Below are 20,386 nucleotides of genomic sequence, written 5' to 3'. Positions count from 1 at the left end.
CCCCCTGGTGGAGTGAGCGAGCTGCTGGGGGGGGCTGAGCTGCTGGCTGGGGTTAAACCACAATAGGCCCACTTCAAGGCAAACCATTATAATACCTACCGCTGCTAAAATAAAGAGGAAGTAAACCACTCTTTGTAACATGATTTTATAATGTGTTGGTTCTCATATGACTCATAACTAGAAGATGATGAAAAAGTAAGATATTTTATAATCCACTGTGCATAATCCATGTGCACTATTTAAGAAATGAAAGTTTGAATGGCCAAGATTTCCTGCAATGACTTTAAATATAGCAACTTGGGGAACCCAATGATGATAAGGTACACAACTACTTCCTCCTTAGAACACTGTTACTAAATAATTATCCAAATTTAATATCAGTGCTATCTGAAGTCTTTCAAGTGCAAAGTTTTTTATTCAGGAGAGTTCTGTGCACTTAAGGGGAAAGTGCAAGTAAAAATACATGATGCAATGCAACCCCTTTCTGGACACACAGCCACACTGGGTCAAACGCAGCCATCCTGCAGCTCTTCCAGTAACACCAAGCAGGTGGGGCCGCAGCAACAGCAGGCAGCTGGGGATCGCATCATGCGTGATTTGCATTACTGGAAACGTACTCCAGACCAAGATCACAACTCACGCAATTCGGCTGCCTAGATTTCTAGTCACATCACTGCCTTAAGAGGAAATCTAAGCTTGTTTTTAGAACTTTCTGGGTAACGCTGAATACTGGACAGTAACTAATAGTTTTTGCTAATTTCTACAATTTCTGATCAACTACAATGCAATTTCAGTGCATCAGACCTTTTGGTGTATCAAGCTATAGTGGCTTTCTAAAAGCTTCGATAATCAAATACTTTCAGTGCAAAGTTGTCAGTTTTCTAAGTCAGGAGAAAAGCAAAATAAGTGGGACGAATGGTCTGGTAGTGAAGGGAAAGTCCAAGCCGTGGGATACCAATGCTCTATTCTGCTGCGTATTTTCTGTTTGAGAAATCATAAAGCCTCTTTACATCAATCGGCAATGTAAATAAGGAAAGTATTTCCCCACACTGCATTGGACACTTTAAGATTATGAAGAACTTAGAATGGAATCTAGGTAAGTACCTAAAACAGATATGCAGGTAAAATAAACACCCAAGGGAGCAATTAAAGTGCCTAAAGGTAGAGCTGGTGCCGTTTCAGACACCCTGGGGTGGGTACCCCAGTCACCTGGATGGTGACGGCAGAAGTGACACAGAACCTAAGACCAGCAGCGGGGAGGCACACGGGATGCTCTAGATTACCTCAAAGGGCACCAAGTCTGCACCGAGGCAATGAATCACACTCACACACACTAAACTGGTTTAGCAAATATGCATTCACTCTATGAAGGAAGTAAAATGAAAGTGATTTTTTAAAAACAAAATAAAATACTAAGAGAAATTTTAAGCATATAAATATTGCCCAGTCTTTCCTTGTATTCCTTTTCCATTGCAAACACACAATGTGTCAATCACAAGACGTGGATTGATGACACCAAGTATTTCCATGCCAGCGTCATTCCTCAATTGCTATAGTTAAGTACAGAGGGTTTTTTTAATCACTGCTGGTGCTGGTATGTTCTTCATGTATGAATGGTTAATGGATCTCAATGATCATATACACCAGGATCCCCTATATATCTGTTTCTTTCCTATCCCACTTTCTAAAACCTGGCACACAGTATAGTTAAGTGTTGCAGAAAGCTCAAATCCCACTGTATTTTTGCAGCAGTCTCACATTAGTTCTGCTGGTCTATAGAAAATTAGGAAAGAGGAAACAGGATTTACATCACTTTTCTTTTTGTCTGCTGTACTTCCGAAAAAAACAAAAGCCATCTGGTTTACTTCATTCTCTTTCCTGCTGGTGAAGATACAGCTGACAAAAAGCTGAAAGACTCTTGCGCATGTGCAAGACTATCAGAACCTGCATCAGAAATGAGCTTGTACCTGGCCTTGCCACTGCCATGTCACTTTACCTCTGGAAATCTCTCTTTTGAGAACAGGTAGTTTTGACAGCAACAGGAATTTTTGGAAAGGCTTTTTTAGGATGCCAGAAGTTTTTGCAACTACCTTACTAGCACTTCTTCCAATTTCAAATTCTAGACAACAGGTGGCAAAGACAATCTGATGGTCCACTTCACCCAGGTTTAGTAAAAAGCAGTTTGAAGGTATTTATATGTTATATCTTCAATAATGGTATAAACAATGGCAAAAGCTATGAGCTCTTAAATATAGCTGCAAAATTCTGATTCTCCTACAATTACAGTGTGGGAAAAAAGGAAAATATTTAATAACTAACACAAGCGCATTCCCACTCCTGATGGTACCGTACCAAGTCTCTCCCAAAACATAATCTCTGTCCTTCAGCTTTGAGTGAAAGTTGCTTCTGAAATACACAGTAGTGTTCATTTCCCTTTTTAATAGGGAGAAGTTAAGCAAGTTGACAAAATTACTTTACTGACTCACTTCCTACTACGGACCAGCTCTTTTTTCTCCTGTTTCCTTCTCGGTTTCAATTAATTAGCATGACACCACCACAACTAAATGGTGTATGTGCAAGAGAACTAACACTTAATCAAAGGCTAGGGACACTGTTATGTCATTTTCACACATGAATTGTGTAACGTTAGAAGACAAAGCGAAGGTGAGTTAGACCTGACAAATGACTTGGATGCAGGGCAAGTCATTTTATCAATATTTCAAAGCCTAAGAAAGAAAAGTATTTTCTATGTGCATGCATGCACATGTACAGAAGGATTCAGAGGAATAAGAACAGGAATAGGAGAACATGTTCATAGAAAGCTTTAATTGGAGGACATACTGAACAGTATCGTGTGATCGGGTGAGGGTACTCTGCTTCCAAATGAGAAAGGAAACAAGTTTATTTTATGAGTAACAGTTAAATGTTCAAGCAGGCAATTAAAGTGCTTTAGTGAGGCCATTTTGGGATACCAAACACTTTGAAGATTAAATATTCCCTCATATTTCATGTTCAATGTTCCTCTAAGTAAAATATGTGGTTCCCTTTAGTTACTCAGTTATGAATTGTACTTTAAAGGCAAGGGGACATTTTTGATAATGCACATCTTAAACTTTTCATTAAACTACCAAATTTAAATTCTACCTTTTTGTGCACTCTGACATTTTTGTCTGGCATTTTCATTAATTTTGCGACATACATAAATGTAGCTGAAATGTTAACTGATCAATACTTTGTCTCTCTCATGTAGCACTAGAGCGAAGCTCCCCAAGGACCACGCAGCAGTACAGAAATTAAATGTGTAAAATATCAAATGTTAATGTTAAACACAGCAGCACTTACTGTATAACGACTGAAAAGGCTAAAAGAATTCCAAATGGACAGATGGTAGCACAAATTATCTACAATCACATTTAAAGATTAAAGTTTGTCCCGTAAAATAATTCATTGACTCATGTTGAAGTGTGTCCTTTTACTGATAGCTCAGTTGTCCAATTATTTTTGTGCTCATTACAGTGAGAAATGACAGTACTGGAAAAAAAGAGTGTACACTTTTTTCCCCCTACGTTGCACCCACTGACATCTGCAAGAACACAAATGTCTGGTCAAGAAGCTGATGGAAATCAGGCCCAATTTAGTAGACATTTCAGTGCCCACAGTAGATTAATCTAAAGAAAAACCATCCACTTTTGCATACCCTAATAAAGTTCTTCCACCTGAAACATACCATACTAATTACCAAATTAAAAAAAAAAAAAATTAACTGCCAAATAATCCAAAGGTCCTTTTTAAATACAGAAAATCATGTGAATTTACTGCAAAGGCTCTCTCTACATATTCTATTCTTTTCCATTGCATTTAGGTACTTAAGAAGCACAAACACAAACACGTAACACATTTTTTATCTGCCTCTAGACATAACAGGGATATATGCGATACAATAAAGCTGTTCTGGAACCGAAACATTAATTTAACATTGTAGCTATACACTTTATTTAACAGGAAATAAATATGAAAAAGGAGGAGAGAATATAAAATCTTCTGATGGTTCGAATCCAAAGTCATATTCTAGCCAGATCAACCTACGTTTCATGAGCTATTTACAAATACCTTGAATATCTGAAAAATAACAGCTAATTAAATGTCACGGTTATATTAGCACGAAAATACAAAAAATTCTGCCTGGGTAGCAATTATTCTTTGGCTGTGAATTACTGAGGCACAGAAAAAAAAATGGAGTCAAAACCTTAAGTCATTCAGGCAAGATCGTCAGTGAAGGCGATGTGCTTATCAAGTTCAACAGGAACAGGTAAAATATTGTTTAGTTGAGGAAATGCATAATCTAGAACACTGAAGATTTAAATTCCAGGTTTCTGTAGTTCTAGGTACAGCATGGGCAACACCGGTCACTGAGCTGGTGCCTTTGGACAGATTTGAGAAAGAACCATCCTAAACCTTTAATAAAGCATTTCCTTTCCTAAATGTCCCCAAAAAGGTAAAGGTTTGAGACAGCTAAGTCCCGGAGTATAAATAATCAGCAAGCCCCTTCAATAAACATTTTTATTCTCAATGACTAACGTTGTGACTCTCCAAGGAGAATGACTTTAGAAAGAGCTGCAGTGAACACTTCAGTGTGTGAAGAGCGTAAAGCAGGTAAGTGTAGCTTATTATAGAGTCACCACATTAATCAAGGCTTTCTAAGGGTTTCCATGAGTAGTCCTCCCTTCCAGATCTCTCATTAATTACAATTAACTTACTACATTTCTGAAAACTGAGCTAGCCTGTCAGATTTCCTCACCTGTGGTCTTCTGTAACAGTGGCCCCATCAGAAAGTAAAGACACGGGCTGAGGTAGAAGAAAAGGGTACCTGTAACCGTAATGCCAAGAACTTGGGGCAATGGGAGATCTGAAAAATCAACCCTCACATATGTAACTTACGTGAAATGGCTGTAAGTCTGTATTGAAACGTTATCCATCAAGGTACGTCTTCAAATCCAACAGGAAGGAAGAAATGGTTAGTTTAAAAGTTTACTTCTTGTACATTATTTATTAGTCTGCTACAGAGCTGGAAACCTCCAGAACAGCCTATTTCTCATCTCCTTTCTGGCACTGACATTTCACTATGACATTCTCCAACCTCCGGGAGACAACTTCAAGAGGAGATACGATTTGTATAATAGTGAAGAGATGAAAATGATACATATAAGCACAGCTTTTTTATAGAATCTATTAAATTCCAGTGTAACCTTAGTGCAAGCACGATTCAGCATTACATGAGCAAGTGGACCACTCTCAAGATTTTTTAAGGGCCTAAGATAGTTATGGAACTCCAGAAACCATCTAAATCTAAAGCTTACGATCATGATAGAAGTTCATGTAGATTTGACTTGGCTAACTAAAACTTATCAATGTTTTGCCCAACTGAGGGATGATTTGATCCTTGGGCAGAGTAACATCAGGTTGAAAAGCACTTTGGATGCAGAGCAGGAACACACCTGTGAAGTCACAGCACTGATGCTGACGTAATGTGTCCATAACTACCACAACATAGCAAAACAAATACTAAAAGGAAATTAAGAAAAGCAGGCTTTTGAGATATAGATACAAATATATATATGAATATATATAAAAATAAAATCAGGAACACGTTTCTACTGCAATACACTGTAACTGCAATAATGACGTATACTCACTACAGACCTCCCTGCTCAAATTCCATGTTTTATGTATTTCCAACTACTTATTATGACACTGAATTTCTTCTATGATCGGAAACGACGACAATTTCACAGCAACACAACTTCTTTCATGGCCACAGCAGCGCACCATGAGAAAGAAATAATTTTATTTGCCCCAAAGAATAGGATGTCTTTCCATTTCCCTTCTTTCACCGAGGACAGGTGGGTGTTTCACATCCATGTTAAAAAAACACTTGGACAGATGAGTATTTACTAACCGGAGCAGTAATAGCAACATGAATATTTGAGTTTTACATAGAAACACGCGTTTTCCTATGAAATTTTGATAATTTTAAACTGAAATAATAACAGATCATCTTTCTAAATTAAACAGTAGCAAGTATATTTAGATTTTTGCACATAGTGTAGTTACTACAGACGTCAGTAAAAGTATAAAACCCCCGAGAGTTTGAACAACACATTTATCTCCTGTGCTCTTGATGAACATTGCAGCCAAGGACTGACACCTTGCTGCCATCCTTTGACAGGCTACAGGAGGGTTTAACAAGTCACTCGGTACAAATTGAGCCTTGCTAGAAGAAACTTCTGCAAAACAGCATGATTTAGTGACACACCAAAGTACCCCATTTTCACTGCTCCAGTGTAGCCAGCTCCAATGCCAGGTTTGCTGTCTCCAAATTTGAGGCACCTGAGCTTTAGGCACCCAAGCAAGGAGTACTGTCTGCAGACTCCCTCTATAATCACTCAAGGAATGACTGAAAACGTTCCCTGTTCATGGTCATGATGGAGAGGCTCATAACTTCAGTATTTCAGCCAACTTAATAAATTTAGATGTTCCAGAAAGCGTGTCCCCCACACATTTTTACCCCTGGTGGGACTCCCTGAGGTAAAAAACAAACAGGGACTCTGGTTTTATTTGTAGTTCATATGATTTTGAAAATAAAAAGATATTCATCTGGGAAACATAATGTAATCGACAATTACGCTTGGAATTTTCAAAATTTCCAAACAGAAAAATACAGGTTAATACTAATGAAGCTAACGTTTATGGAGAAACAGCAATTTCATTTAAATCACTAAAAATGAATTCACTAAAAACTGAACTATGACCAGAGCTTGATGTCTAAAAGGTACTAAGATGTTTGCATTCATGATTTTGAAGTTGGTTTTGTTTTGTTTTATTTTGTTTTGGTTTTGGTTTGTTTTTTTTAACCAAGAACACTAAATCTTAGTAAGGAAGCAACTCTTTGGGTCCAGAGATTTGTAGTTCTAAAAAAGTTACAGGTGTAACATATATTGATATGTGGAAGGGAATATAACACTAATTTTATATTCATGACATGTAAAAGCATTTGTGAAATATTCAAAACAAGTTTTAGAGTAAATATGCAATATACAAGGGGGCCAAACAAAATTTAACATAAGTAATGTGTGAGAAGCTCAAGATAGAACCATCATAGTTCACTAACTATATTTTGAGTTGTATCACTCACTTATGTTATTTGTACAATTACAAATTAAAAGAAAAACCTTTCTATCTTGTTTGTGTGACATTTTAAACTTAATTGCTTTTTAAAAAAAGTGAATAAGCATGATTTGCAGTATCTTCATAATGCAAAGTTTTAAATAAAGGAAAAATCAGAACCCCCCCACATCAATACTACATTATCTCTCAGTCTAGAACAAAAATAGACTAGTGTGATTAACAATAATATAAAGAAGATCATACCAAAAAAGCAGCAAGACTTCTTGGGGGAGAATCCCAGTCAAAGCAACTGCTAATGTAGTAGGCGGCGTTTATGAGCACCATGATACAACGCTTCATCCGGATAAAGTTTCTTAATAGTAGCTGTTAAAAAGATGAAAGAATGAAAATGTTTCAAAACCCCAAAAGGTTCAGAAGAGGTTCATGCTTATAATATTGTCATTCTTAATTTCAGTGAAGATTGAGAAAATAACATGTTAAGCTCTCTAGCTCACAAATTGAGAAAGCTAGTTTAAAATTTGAGAGACTTGGAAGAGAGAGAACTTGTTAGTTGTGTCAATTGATATTTGTTGCATTTAATTCTAAATGGTACACAAATTGTTGTTCAATTTCAAAAAGCCACTTGCAAAATTTCATGAATTCTTTTGTTACTAAGATTTCAGAGTTTTATTAAGTAGGCAAGACTTTCCCCATTCTCAAGTACTTAACAAATTTTGGCCTTTCTTAATAAAAAGATGCTGTAGGACACTAACCTGAAACCATGCAAAATTACTGCTCTAATCTAATTAAGATCACCTGCATCCTTTACATCCAATTTTTTCTTCATTTGTAACAAATTTGTCTGCTGTGATGTATGTTGACCACATGTTTTTAAGTATTTATCAAAGTAACTTTAACTGCGTACATTCAATCTATATAGAGATGAGACATAACAGAGGTGGGTTTTGAGTCAGGAGAATGCTTAAATCCTCTAAAATGGCAATACACTTCACCAAAAAAAAGTGAACAAACCAATGAATGATTTAATTTGTGTATTGAGTAGCATAGAAAGTGCTAGGTAGGTAAGACACATTCTCAGAAAATGTGCATGTTTTAAAATGCAACCGCATCAGTCATACATGAAGATTCTTTTTTTTCTCCTGTCCTAAGTGGTATTGTGGTGGGGTATCCCATGCAAGCTAATTTAAAAAAAAACAACCCAAAGTGGGTATTTAAAGTTTACTCCTCCTGCCATCTGCAAAAAGCACAATGCCATTTTCTGTTATGAAAGTGGGGAGAAGAATGAATCTTGAATAAAAGGCCTTGCTGCTTCTTTGCTGGAATAGCAGTGCAAAATGTAGCTTTAGTTACTGCATTACTCACAACAAAGTAAAGAAATATTTTGCCTCTTGAAATCTTTTTTAATGAAATATATCATACAACTGATAAAAAATTCATCCAGCAGATAATTTAAATTGATCTCAAGTCTATAAGCTTTCAGTAAAATAAAAAACAGTTTTGAGACCTTTGCTTTTTCACTGCAAACAACAAATACCTTGTTCCCACAGTCCAACCAAAAGCCCAGTTCTCTCCATATAAAATACGTAATTTGCGGAACATGAAAAATTGAATCAAAAGTAGTTCAACTGGAGATAAAGATAAGATGTGTTTTTAAATATTTTTTAGCAAAACATTAAAACTGTGAGCGGCAAAATTATCCAGAAAAAAAAGAAAAAGCGTCCAGACATTTCCTACCCACAGGACTCTCAAAAGCAATACAGAGTTTTAGTCTGCTTTCACCTTTGAATCAAACCTCCCTCAACTAACTTATTTAAAATTTGGCTAGAAGAATGCTGAAAGACTCTCTACCCTGCCATAAATGGAGATCTTTCAGGTCAAGGTTAACAGCAAAAATTTATGCAAGACTTAGTTTACATGCACCTGTGCTATAATCTGATATGTGTGGAACCCGATGGTTTCAACTGTGTTCTTATTCACGTATTTCATGGAAATTAAGCGGCAATTTATAGAGGAGACACAATAAACTCATGTATTTTGTTTCTGCCTTTTCCGACCTATCATATTCTTTTGTAAACAGGCAATGAAAATGTTATTCTTTACCCTCAGCAGTATGATACCAGATATTTGGATGTGCAAACTTGATATTAAGGCTTTCGGAAAGGATTAGTGTTTCCTTACTCTTTACCTGTTTAGACAGTCTGTTCTCCTCTTCAATGTACTTCTCTTCTTTGGGCATTAAGGTTCGTATGCTGGCTTTCACCTATGTATTAAAACGTGTGTCAGTATTACAAGCTTACTCGCTCCTTACTAATAACGCATGCTTCAATTTGCAAAAATTACGAAGTTTCGAAGCCATGGCTGCCAAGCCCCGACACATAAACGTACACGGAGGCATGAGCTGCTGCTCCTTGCGTTAGCAGCAATAGCAGCGGCAGCAGCAACAAAAAGAGTGGGTGTGCCAGGCAGTGGCAGAAGAGTATTCTGTAGTATACATCAAGGTTTAGAGAAAATGAGGAATGACAGAAATTCTCTACAAATCAGGAACAAAAGCCTTCATGAAACTGAACTCTTTAGCAGTACAAAAAAGCCAAAGTTAAGACTTACAGCATTAAAAATCACATCTATTTCAAGATAGATGACCCCCTTTGTTGGCCCTGTCAGCTGCTTGTTTTTCAAGACGTAGGCTTTCTGTTCACCATTTTGAATCTGCAGGAAAAGGACATGACAGCCGTCTGTCTCGCGGTCTCCGCTGAATACACCCCCCCGTGACCCCTGACCCCCAGCTGCTGAAGCTGACAGAGAACCCAAAACAACTGTGGCAAGTCTGACAAGTACCTGTTCATTACCAGGACCGAGTCTGTCAGGAAAAATTAACTACCATGGGATTCAACATGGCCGTGAATCCAGTATGTTAAAATTTTAGTGTTCTTATTACAGACCTTGGTTGAGAAATGACAGACACAGAGCTGCAAATCTTTTTTTTTTTCTTCTTTCCCCCCCCCCCCCCGTACAGAGCGGTATGTCAGGTGAATGAAACTTACAGACAGCAACGGTATAGCAACTTTGCCTAGAAAGTCAGCACTCCGATCGCGGTCTTCGTCATAAACTGTCACTTCAAGCACTGAGTGGATGTCTTTAATATTGCTACAAAGGGAGAAGCACACACAGAGGAGAGAAGAAGTCACCTACAACAGCAGGTACCAAGGACAAAAGCGTGAAAGGTTAGCAAAACCAGATACCTGTCTATTCTTCCAAGCTGTGGCAGAGAACAGAACTTAAGTAAATGAGGCATCCCTCCGTACAACCGAAATGCTTTCTAAGGGCTGCAGCGACCGCTCTCTCTCTGCGAGGCTTTCCAGCAGAACTTTTCCGAAGGATGTTGCTTTAAATCTCCTACCTGGCGTTTGCGCCGCAGGAGCTGCAAGGAGAGCCAGCGCGAGCAGCTCTGGGGGATTTACAGCCGCGAGCAGCAGGACTGAGAGCCTTTAAAAACTACCCCTTACACATGCTACCCTTGCAGCAATTCTTACCGCAGATACTGTGAAATCTGTAGGTTTGTAAACGAAAATAATTACGAGCTACACAAACACATCCTTCCACTGAGAACAAGCTCTTTAATTCTAAAATCCTTGCTTAATTACAAATATACAACAGTCATTACAACAAATTAGGAACAAGCAATACAAAATGATGCATTTTTCAGCTACTACTTGTTTTTGCCTGCAAGCTATTAAACACTCCACCACCACGCACAACAAATGTCACTGTATATTGTGAACTCTCAAGTGAAAAATTCACATTCCTTATTCAGAGAAAAAAACAGAATTGTTGAGAGAACTCATCTTCAATCAAATCGCTGATCCAGGAAATACGAATTCAAGCAAAGCAGTTTAACTTCAGTAAAATATTCCAATGAAACTGGATTGCTAGCCCAAAATTAATTAACAAATCTGAGGAAAAATAAAATAGTCCATGCAAATATACACAGAAGAGAGGTGAAAACTCTCCTTGAAGGCCTTTTGAGTTTTTCTATTTGATTCCTGATTAGTCTTTTGTCCTCTACAAACCCAAGCAATTTCTTATGCAGAGAACACTGTTGAGCAGTAGAGGTTGATTAGTTATTGGCTCTATTAGTAGGTAATTAAAAATAAATTAATGACGAATTTAGCGTGGTTTTGCAGATACATAAATGAGAACTACGTTAATAAGCTAATGAGAAGTACAATTATTGTGAGATTTTTTCTTTTGTTCTGAGTTCATTCCTGAGAGCTCACTGCAAGGCAAGAAAAGCTATGGATGCCAAATATACGAATGACAAATTGGGGGGGGGGGGAGAAAATTAAAATCAGACTGTGTTTTGAGATTAAGGGCAAAACACAGTATTTTAATTTATGATACAGTGAAGTAAGTGTACACAAAGCTAAAGTTTCGACTGGTTTTGCAGTGGATTGTTAGCTGATTTCAGCAGCAGAGAAACCTGCAACTGATCAGTTTTCTACTCATTGGTGTCACATTGCAGTCAGATAGAGTGAAGCAGGAGAAAAAGAAGGCAAATAAGCAAGACAAGTAACAGCAACATTTTGTTTGTGGAAATCTTTTTTCTATTTTGTCAGAGCCTTTTACTGTCTTCAAAATAACAGACAGATAAAAAACTCCAACCGCGTCACTTCCCAATAAACTAAATGTTTAAGACTGCATTTTACCCAATAGCAGCAATCTACTGGTATGATACTAGATGGTATTGTGAGAAGTGCAGTTGGTAAACGGAAAGAACAAGTGGAAAGTATCTGATCACAATTCAGAGAAGTATGAATGCATTTAAAATTCCTTCCTTTATATAGTTATCTAATGTTTATTAAAGTTAACCACATTTTAATGAAGGTCATAATCACGATATTGTTTTTTCCCACCCAAAACTTCAGCGAAACTCTCACTGACGCTAGCAGGACTCTGGAGTGCTTAGCATTACTCAGACCTAGTTTCCAAGAAATAAACCTTGCTTTTTACCTTTAAGATGGCACCTCTCCTCTAAGTTTTTTCATGTTTTTAATCCTCAAAAAGGTATTCAGCTGTTTGATTTAGAAATATCAGTACCACTATCTTTTTTCAGAATCAGCAGTGGGTATTTTTGATTCACACATACGTCCCCTTAAGCTCCCCCCCAAAAAACCCCAAACCCCAACCCCCCCAAACACTCACAAAATCCAAACACCTACAATGTGAAGATTTTGTTCCATTCCGGATTGAGGTTCTTGTAGACGGTATGTGTCAGCAGTCTGTCATTGTTCAATTCAACTACACAAAATGGGTCACTTTTACCTATAAGAGAAAATTTGGAACAAAATTTATGAAGTAAGAAAGCCCACCATGAGCAAGGTTTAAATAAAAATTTGTTTTGTTTTTTTTTTCTCTTATCCTAAGCTGCATTGTAATTCTCCCAGGAATTAATTCAGGGAAGTCCTATGGTCTGCATTATATTCAAGATGGTCATAACAGGCTGTTCATCTCCGTAATCTATTAACATTCTTCACTAAAAGAACATCTTTTTTGTCTTTATAAAAAAAAAAGAAAAGAAAAGGAAAAAAATCACCATACAGACTTTTCTCATGAAAAAACAGCATGTTCGTAAAAGGTGCCAAGCACCCTTCTGAGACAGCTAAGAGAACTTTACTTTAATGGTGCCAATCCTACATTGACTGTAATGATAACATAATTAGATCATTTTGATATGTAGGAAATGTATTATTCCGTATTATTTGTAATAACATAGCACCTATGATACTTATCCAAAGATTACTATGCCCTACATATTTCACGCTGTACAAATCCTCTCCCCAAAATCAAAAAGCCTTAAAGACAGCCTCAGATAAAAGCCTAACACCAGAGAAAATGGGCAAGTACAATTAAACAATGAGACAATATCAGCTGGAATGATGGGCTGTAGTCTCAGCACAGCAGAAGCTCAAACGTGGTTGAGATTTCTGTATACATTAAAGCACAATGAAGTAGCTTTGCATATATTTACAAGAAGGTCCTCAGCATGAAAGCCACCACAGGAGAAAGTATGAAGATGCTGCTTTGAAAATGTAATATGTAGATAATGGAAGCGGTATCCTAGACTGGATATGGAAGTTGATTTTTTTTTTTTTTAAGCTAAAGAAAAAGAATGGGGAAAGGAAGTGTGTGTGTGTGTGTGTGTGTACCCCTGAACGTGAAATAAGCAGCTTATAGCCAATGACTGCAGGTGAGCAGAGCTTAGAAACCAAGTAAAGAGCAAGAAAAATCATCCCAACTGAAAGTTTAGGGGGAAGACATGAAACTTACACTAAGCTTTTTCTTAGATATGCACGAGGCCAAAGTTTGTATTTGGAAAGGAGAAGAAGGAAAGTATCTCGTGCTTAACAACAGTTTGCTTGTGTACAAAAGGAGCTTTCTGAAGAGGGAGGAAGCAAAAGAAGAGAAGATTGGTATCTCCAGGGTTTCAGGGCAATCCTGAAACTTCCTGGAAGGGTAAGAAGGTGTTACGAGGAAGATCTGAGGAACAGCTATGATGGAAGGCGCAGTAACGAGAACATGAGGGGTATAGTGAGAAGACAGTTGCAATAAAGAGGCAATAAAGGGAAGGAATCACAGTGTATTTAACTCATATTTCAAATTTTGACACTAATGACAACCACTATAAATGCTGGCCAAGACAGAGAGATGCTATACCTCCTACCTATTTTGATTTCCTCCAGTAATCGAAGAGAACAACATTTGCCTTTGGCACAGAATACAAGTGTATGCATTATTTTCATGTAAGGCTACAAATATATAAGGAGGAAGCTGTAGAATAATTTGCTGCTCCCAGAACCCAAGGGAACTTTGTCTGATGGAGATTAACAACTGAGTTGCAAACTACAGAGTGGCTTGTTCTTGTCTCTGGACTTTCTTTGGACAGCAAAGTGTCTGAAAGTTATTGAGTGTTGGCACTGGCCTTCCACAATCAAATCTAGCACACTAAGCAATCGTATTTCACAATGTCTTCAATAACTCCGTAATGCTTTGTCATGCATTATAAGAAGCCATAAATCGAGTAGCTCAATGGGGCTACATTAATGATATTAGGGAGGCATGTAATTTGTTTCATACCTTATACAAATGACAATGAAATCAATATTTAGACAAAGCTGTCCAGGGGTCACATCTCCCAAACTGCAGTATTGATTCAGACTACATCAGAGGTTAATGTGCATATTATTAACTTTAATGATAAAGAATAATTGTTGTAAACACATTGTGAATTACAGTTAGAGTTGATGTTTACCTTCTCTAGAAAACAATATACCGCTGAATCTTTCCCATTAAACTTGAAAAATGATTAATTCATTAGTCAGCAGAGATGGATATATCACATATCTCAATGTTTTCCTACTTCACAAGCCTAAAAGGTGGTAGGAAACTTAAACAATTCATATTTATTTAGGTTTCATATTCTTTAGGTTTCAGTATTTGAAAAAGAAACACCCAGAAGACAGTTAAAATAACAAGGCAGAACTGACACAGCAGGTGAGCTAGGTGATATTATTTTATCTCCTTTTTTTAAAGTATCATCAATCATATTTGCATATGATGCTACAATGTGATTTGTGCTTATTAATCATATACAGACACAGGAAAATGCACTGCAGTGTCTAAAGGCCATCTTCTGTAAACAAAGAGAAGGTATTTACTACATTCATTCATTTTCTGCATCTGTTGACATGCACTTTTTCAATGACTCTCCTTATAGATTTATATGGATACCAATCCACTTAAGAAAGCTAAATAATATGTAACGTCAATCACAGAGATCCTCGATCAAACCAAAGACAGACAGTTTACAGAAATAAAAGAATCCCCCTCTCACACTCAACATTTCATGTCTTTTCCCCCATAACTTGAAAACAGTTCAAGACCAAATTTGAGAGAAGGGAATGTTGTGACATGGTACAAGGGAAGGCCCAAATACCATGGTTGACATGTAGAAGTTTCCTGGCTATGAATATCTCTACTAAGGAACACTGTTTTTACCATGAGGAGGCTATGAAGTTCCCACGTGCAAAGCCCTTCACCGCGGAGGGGTGCCTATGGGCATTTCTTTTGTATGCTAAAACACTCATAACCAAGCTGGGTATCTGAAAGGCAACACTCTTCGCTGGCTGCTAAACATATGGTATGTGCAAACGTTGTTTGGATACCAACCCAAATAAGCGAACATGAACCAGAAAGACAAAGCCAGAGCAACGCACAAGTCGTTGGTGAAACTCATATCCATCTGTCATCTTTCAAGTTCTCATTATTAGAAAGAATAACTGCAATCTTAACTCTCACTGACAGCCATGGCAACCTGCTGCATTGCAAGAGTGTTCAAAATAATGGGATCGTTCCCAACGAAAGCCTTAAGAGAGCACTAAAAAATTAAAAGATGTCCTCCTTAGGTCTCCTCAGTCTTTAGGAGGACCAAGAAAATCCAGGAACTTACTACATATATTCATTACTATGTTATTCAAAACCCATACCTTAAGCACAACACATACTCTAATCAAGGCAGCCTCACACAACTTCTGTCTAGTTAATGCAACTAGCAATTTCAAACAAGAGCTAGATACATGGTTTTCCTCATTTTTATAAAAAAGAACCACACATGTTCAGAAAAGTATGTGCTGTCCATCTAGCAGTTCTAAAAGTACACTTAAAAACCTTCGATTAGTCTTGTGCTGCCTAAGCTCAATTAAACCATTCTAAACTGTGTTGTCACCACAGTTACACCTTTCACTACAGGCTAAATCACAATTGTCACATATCACCGTATATCACCTGTCATGTCAAGAAATTCTACCCAAATCCCTGTGTCTACTGAGGATCTTCCAACTAGCTCCCTGCTCTGTGCCTTTCATAGGCTTTCAGTTACTGTTCCAGTGACTTTAGAGATACTTAACTCTATTGATCAGAGGACATCCACAAACATCTTCTGAATACAGCCCTAACTGTGTGCTCAGTGCTGTGCAAAGAATAAGATGACCCACCACCTGCTTAAGGCACTTACATTAAGAACATGCTCCCAGCACCTCTGAAACCAGCACTTACGATTTTGAGTAATCCCATCACCTTAGTGGGACTAATCACAATTACCCTAGCACTGTTTGAAGGAATGAATGAGACAAGTAGGTCGTAAAACCAGTGAAGTACACCTTCCCACTGACTGAAATCAGACCTGCAGTAAATCTCAGTAAGAAGTAAAACAAATCTCATTTATCCATTCTGTTGCTGTAACGTCTCATGCTTTTTGGAGTCTACTTATATAGTCCTAAGGGCTCCTGAAATGTTAGAAATAAAGTGCTAGTTTACATAATATGCACAATAATCTGGAAGGGAAAGCAACTTCTCTTTTGATGGATCTCCCTCACCTTTTTTTCCCCTTTTCCCATTACAGACCTGGACTACCTGAGAATGTCCCCTAGAAGGAACTCTACTTTGTAATAAAAGCTCCCAAGAACTACTTATCTTTTGAAGTTTCCCATTTCATTCATCATGCCACACATTGCATCTAGTTTGACAGATATCCTCGTTTGTGCCATGCTGCATTGCATTTAATCTTTAGACAGTCGGTGAGACCGGAGCACAAACTGAGATTACTTTCCTAGATCTAAGTATTTTACTTCATTCAGCATTGTGTCCCTCACGTTGCACACTATACACACATTAATTAAAACGTTAGTCTTTTACTTGTCACCTTACTTCTCAGAACTACCACATGCCCCTGGATGAACTGCACACCCATCAACTCAAACCAGCCCAACTGTACAACAGTGGTTAAGCTGCAAGAGAGGCTGTCCAGGAACTAGAGCAGTCTTATCTGTTACTTGCTTCAAAACTGAAAGTTCCCCACAGCCCAGGAAGTCCTGCACAAAAGAAATAAAGTAAGTTTGGAGCTCAGATTCATTATCTGGAGCTCAGAAGGTTGGCCATTGGAACAACATTTTTCTCCTGCGAGTATATAAAATACACTTTTTCATCATAGAAAAGATACCTAAATAGTGACAATTTTTAATTGCTTCTCAAAATATTTAGAAAATCAAAACAACAAAACCTCAACCTCCACACAATTTTAGCTTCCGAATTTTCTTTTCAAGTAGCTATAGCACCACACTGCATAACAGTTTTGCTGTGTTTTTGACTTGGAAAAGTTTAGGAAAGGCCCTTTTCATCAGTTCAAAGACCACAGGACTTCCACATTTGTAGATCAGCTGGCTCGCTTTGCTGAAACTCATCAGCAAGCACCAGAGATGTTAGGTGGCTTGTGAACCCTTGTGAACTGATGTTCTAGGGCTGGTGGACGGGTCTCAGACACATGCTGCTGCAGCCCGTCTTCCTGGCTGGAGGTGAGCTGGACTCTGTCCAGTCCAGTGGGTATCTAAAACAACAAAACCTTGGGCTTCATATCAAATTCAACTCCGAAAGTACTGCTTTTTCACAAGCGATTGAATGACATGTGACCTATTCAGATGCAAGTATCTTTTGTTTGCATAAATATGAACTTTACCTAAATATTAGAGATGTCAAACTGCAATACAGTACCATTCATATTTCCGGGCAAGTTAAACAAATATGTCCTTCAATGGTCCCTGAGGGGGAAGTTGTCCAATAAAAATTTTGGTTCTTGGTAGATTGTTTTCCCAGCAAAAATTCATTTTGGAGCACTTCCAAATAGGGACTTCAATTCAAAATAATTGCACTTTTGTACTCACTTTCTAGCTCCACTTGTACACAAACAGGAGTTTTTCTTGATGAAAAGCTATCAAAACTTAAATTTACATTTCTTGCTTGCCATGTTTTGTACAAGTTAAACTGTGATGTTCTTTTATTATAACACTCTATTGTCTCCAGAAAACTGTATGTCATCTGCATGTTATTCTGTTAATATTGTAAAAAAGAGACTTTAGTAAACAAACATATGGAAACATCCATATTTTATGCAGTAAGATGACTCCCTGTTTTAGACAGGAAAGAAACACCTGTGTACAGTCATAAACATCACGCTTTTCTGTTTTCAGTCTTTGAAAATCCAGCTTGTAGGAAAGAAAATAAAAAATCAGAAAGATCATCAGTCATTGTAGAATGACTCTTTCTTTCTTAATCAGAGCTGCCATGGACTCTTACAAGGAACTACCATTGATGCAATTGCTTTTCAGAGTGGATGCAAGCCAAGAAGCATATGGCAGACCTACCTATCCCTTGAAAAACTTATTGCACTTCATAAGGATTAACTCGCAAGGGACATCAGATAGCATAGGGCTAGTTCCCCTGAGGCCTGTGGAGGTACTTCTACCATGGCTATAGAAAGCATGCATTGCTTCGGTATATGTCCAGAAACACAAATAATTTCCTAGTTTTGTTCCTTCAACAGTTTTCTCAACAAAAGGAACCATGTGACCGGCTAAATATAGGTTGGCATTTAACATTTACTTGCCACTGATCTGTCCATAAGGTTATATAAAATGATAGAAAGCCATCTCCAGCATTGGCTAGACCATGAACTGATTTTAAGCAAATTGCTAACTTTATTCTGAACTAAGTATTACATGAATTTTTGCATTGTTCAAATTACATTATCCAAACTGAATTAGAATCACGAAGACTACTAAAAATGTTTTGGATAGTTTAAAAATTTAATAGGAGATTTCAATTCCATTTCTACTTTTATAAGTCAAGCTCACAAACCACAACTTCACAAAGTTCAACCCAGTTTAATGTGGTTATGAAAGCTGAGATATTGTTTGAATATTTCATAGGCCATTATGGTTCTCCCCTACTGCTGGCCATGCCTGCCCATTATGGATCTAAGTCCCCACAGTCAAAAAAGGCCTTTATTTTTTGGGAAGACAAGACAGCCAGTTCATGACTCTGGGGGGCAGTGCCACTCATGCAGACGCTAATGTCACTAATGTTGTTCCAAGCTCCCTGCCAGCCAGCTGCTTGCAACAGAGCTGTCGGTCTGACCTTTGGCCAGGAGGAGGAATGGCTCAATAGCATGAGAAGCTGCCTTATCTAATGGATTAAGTACATGACCCACGCCAAATGCCAGCTTTGACAAGGACTTGCTCTGTCGGCCTTAGCTGAGTCAGTTAACCTTTCTTCGTTTTCCATCTTTAAAATGGAAACGATAATTCCTCTTCAATAGTGCTGCTGCAAACATGTTGCAACAGACTGATATAATGAACGTGTGAGATATCTTACCAGGCGACTCAGTGTAGTGCCACAATCGTGTTAAACTCATTTCCACAGAAAAAAATAATAATGTTAACAATCACAAGGCATCCTTTCACTGTATATTTAATTCTAAAGGCTATGGTTAACCTTTTAAATCCTAATTTTGCCACTAGTATCCTAAAACTGCTACTTTCTTAAAAAAAAAGTAGTTTTGCAGTACATGATACCGGACTGATGTCTTCAGGCAACCTATACGATAGGGCCAGATGAGATTTTATCTGCCACAGAATACTGCCCATCTAGTAGATTTCCGTACTTTGTCAAGATAACTCAAGTGTATATTGAAATCTGGTTGCACTAATTGACAGAGCAAATTACTTTTGGAACCATATTTCCAAAGGGCCTCTGAATTTATTCCTTCAATTTCACATGCATGGGCTTCCATACCTTTGTGAATTTAATATTTGTGTACATCACTCTGACATTTCCTAGTGTTTGAAGAACAATTTCAAAGACTATTTTTGCACATGTGGTATTAGGACATTTTAGTAGAACAGATTTTAGAAAATTCATTTACGTTCTGCACAGTTAGCCATCTTGGTATCTTCATTCTACTTCCAAGTACTTTAAACAAAATTTTAACAGGGAATTTTCTTAAAAGAGAGGCTGAATTCCAGACATAAAACTGAAAAAGAAGAAAAAAAAATTCTGCCTCATTTTTTATGTTCTTCAGAGGAGGAGAAGCCTGAAAAGCTTTTGACTGTAAACCTAAATATCACCAAGCTCTTTAGTAAAATCTGTCTGATATACCAGGTTCTGAAATCACGGTACCCAAAAAAACCGCAGACAATTGATTAATAATGAGGTCAGAAATACAAATAAATTTACTTCTAATGAAGACTGGAGACACAGTAATCAAAGTGTTAAAAATTCATTTCATGCACATCTCATTTGCCTCTTGGCTGATATT

General features: G+C 37.6%; 1 protein-coding gene across 1 annotated transcript in view; it reads right to left on the bottom strand.

Annotated features, from left to right (window-relative positions):
- The window catches only part of MCTP1 (multiple C2 domains, transmembrane 1), a 174,301-nt gene that overhangs the window by 86,113 nt on the left and 67,802 nt on the right, over positions 1-20,386 (bottom strand). Inside the window, exons 9-13 of the mRNA XM_009572845.1 lie at positions 12,402-12,504; positions 10,227-10,329; positions 9,790-9,891; positions 9,371-9,445; positions 7,429-7,548 (exon numbers count right to left, since the gene is read on the bottom strand). Coding sequence (XP_009571140.1) covers positions 7,429-7,548; positions 9,371-9,445; positions 9,790-9,891; positions 10,227-10,329; positions 12,402-12,504 — 503 coding nt within the window. The remainder of the gene's footprint in view (positions 1-7,428; positions 7,549-9,370; positions 9,446-9,789; positions 9,892-10,226; positions 10,330-12,401; positions 12,505-20,386) is intronic.

This window comes from Fulmarus glacialis, unplaced genomic scaffold, assembly GCF_000690835.1.
Source record: "Fulmarus glacialis isolate BGI_N327 unplaced genomic scaffold, ASM69083v1 scaffold3802, whole genome shotgun sequence".
NCBI classification, from domain to species: domain Eukaryota; kingdom Metazoa; phylum Chordata; class Aves; order Procellariiformes; family Procellariidae; genus Fulmarus; species Fulmarus glacialis.
This window is presented reverse-complemented; position numbering and strand designations above follow the sequence as displayed.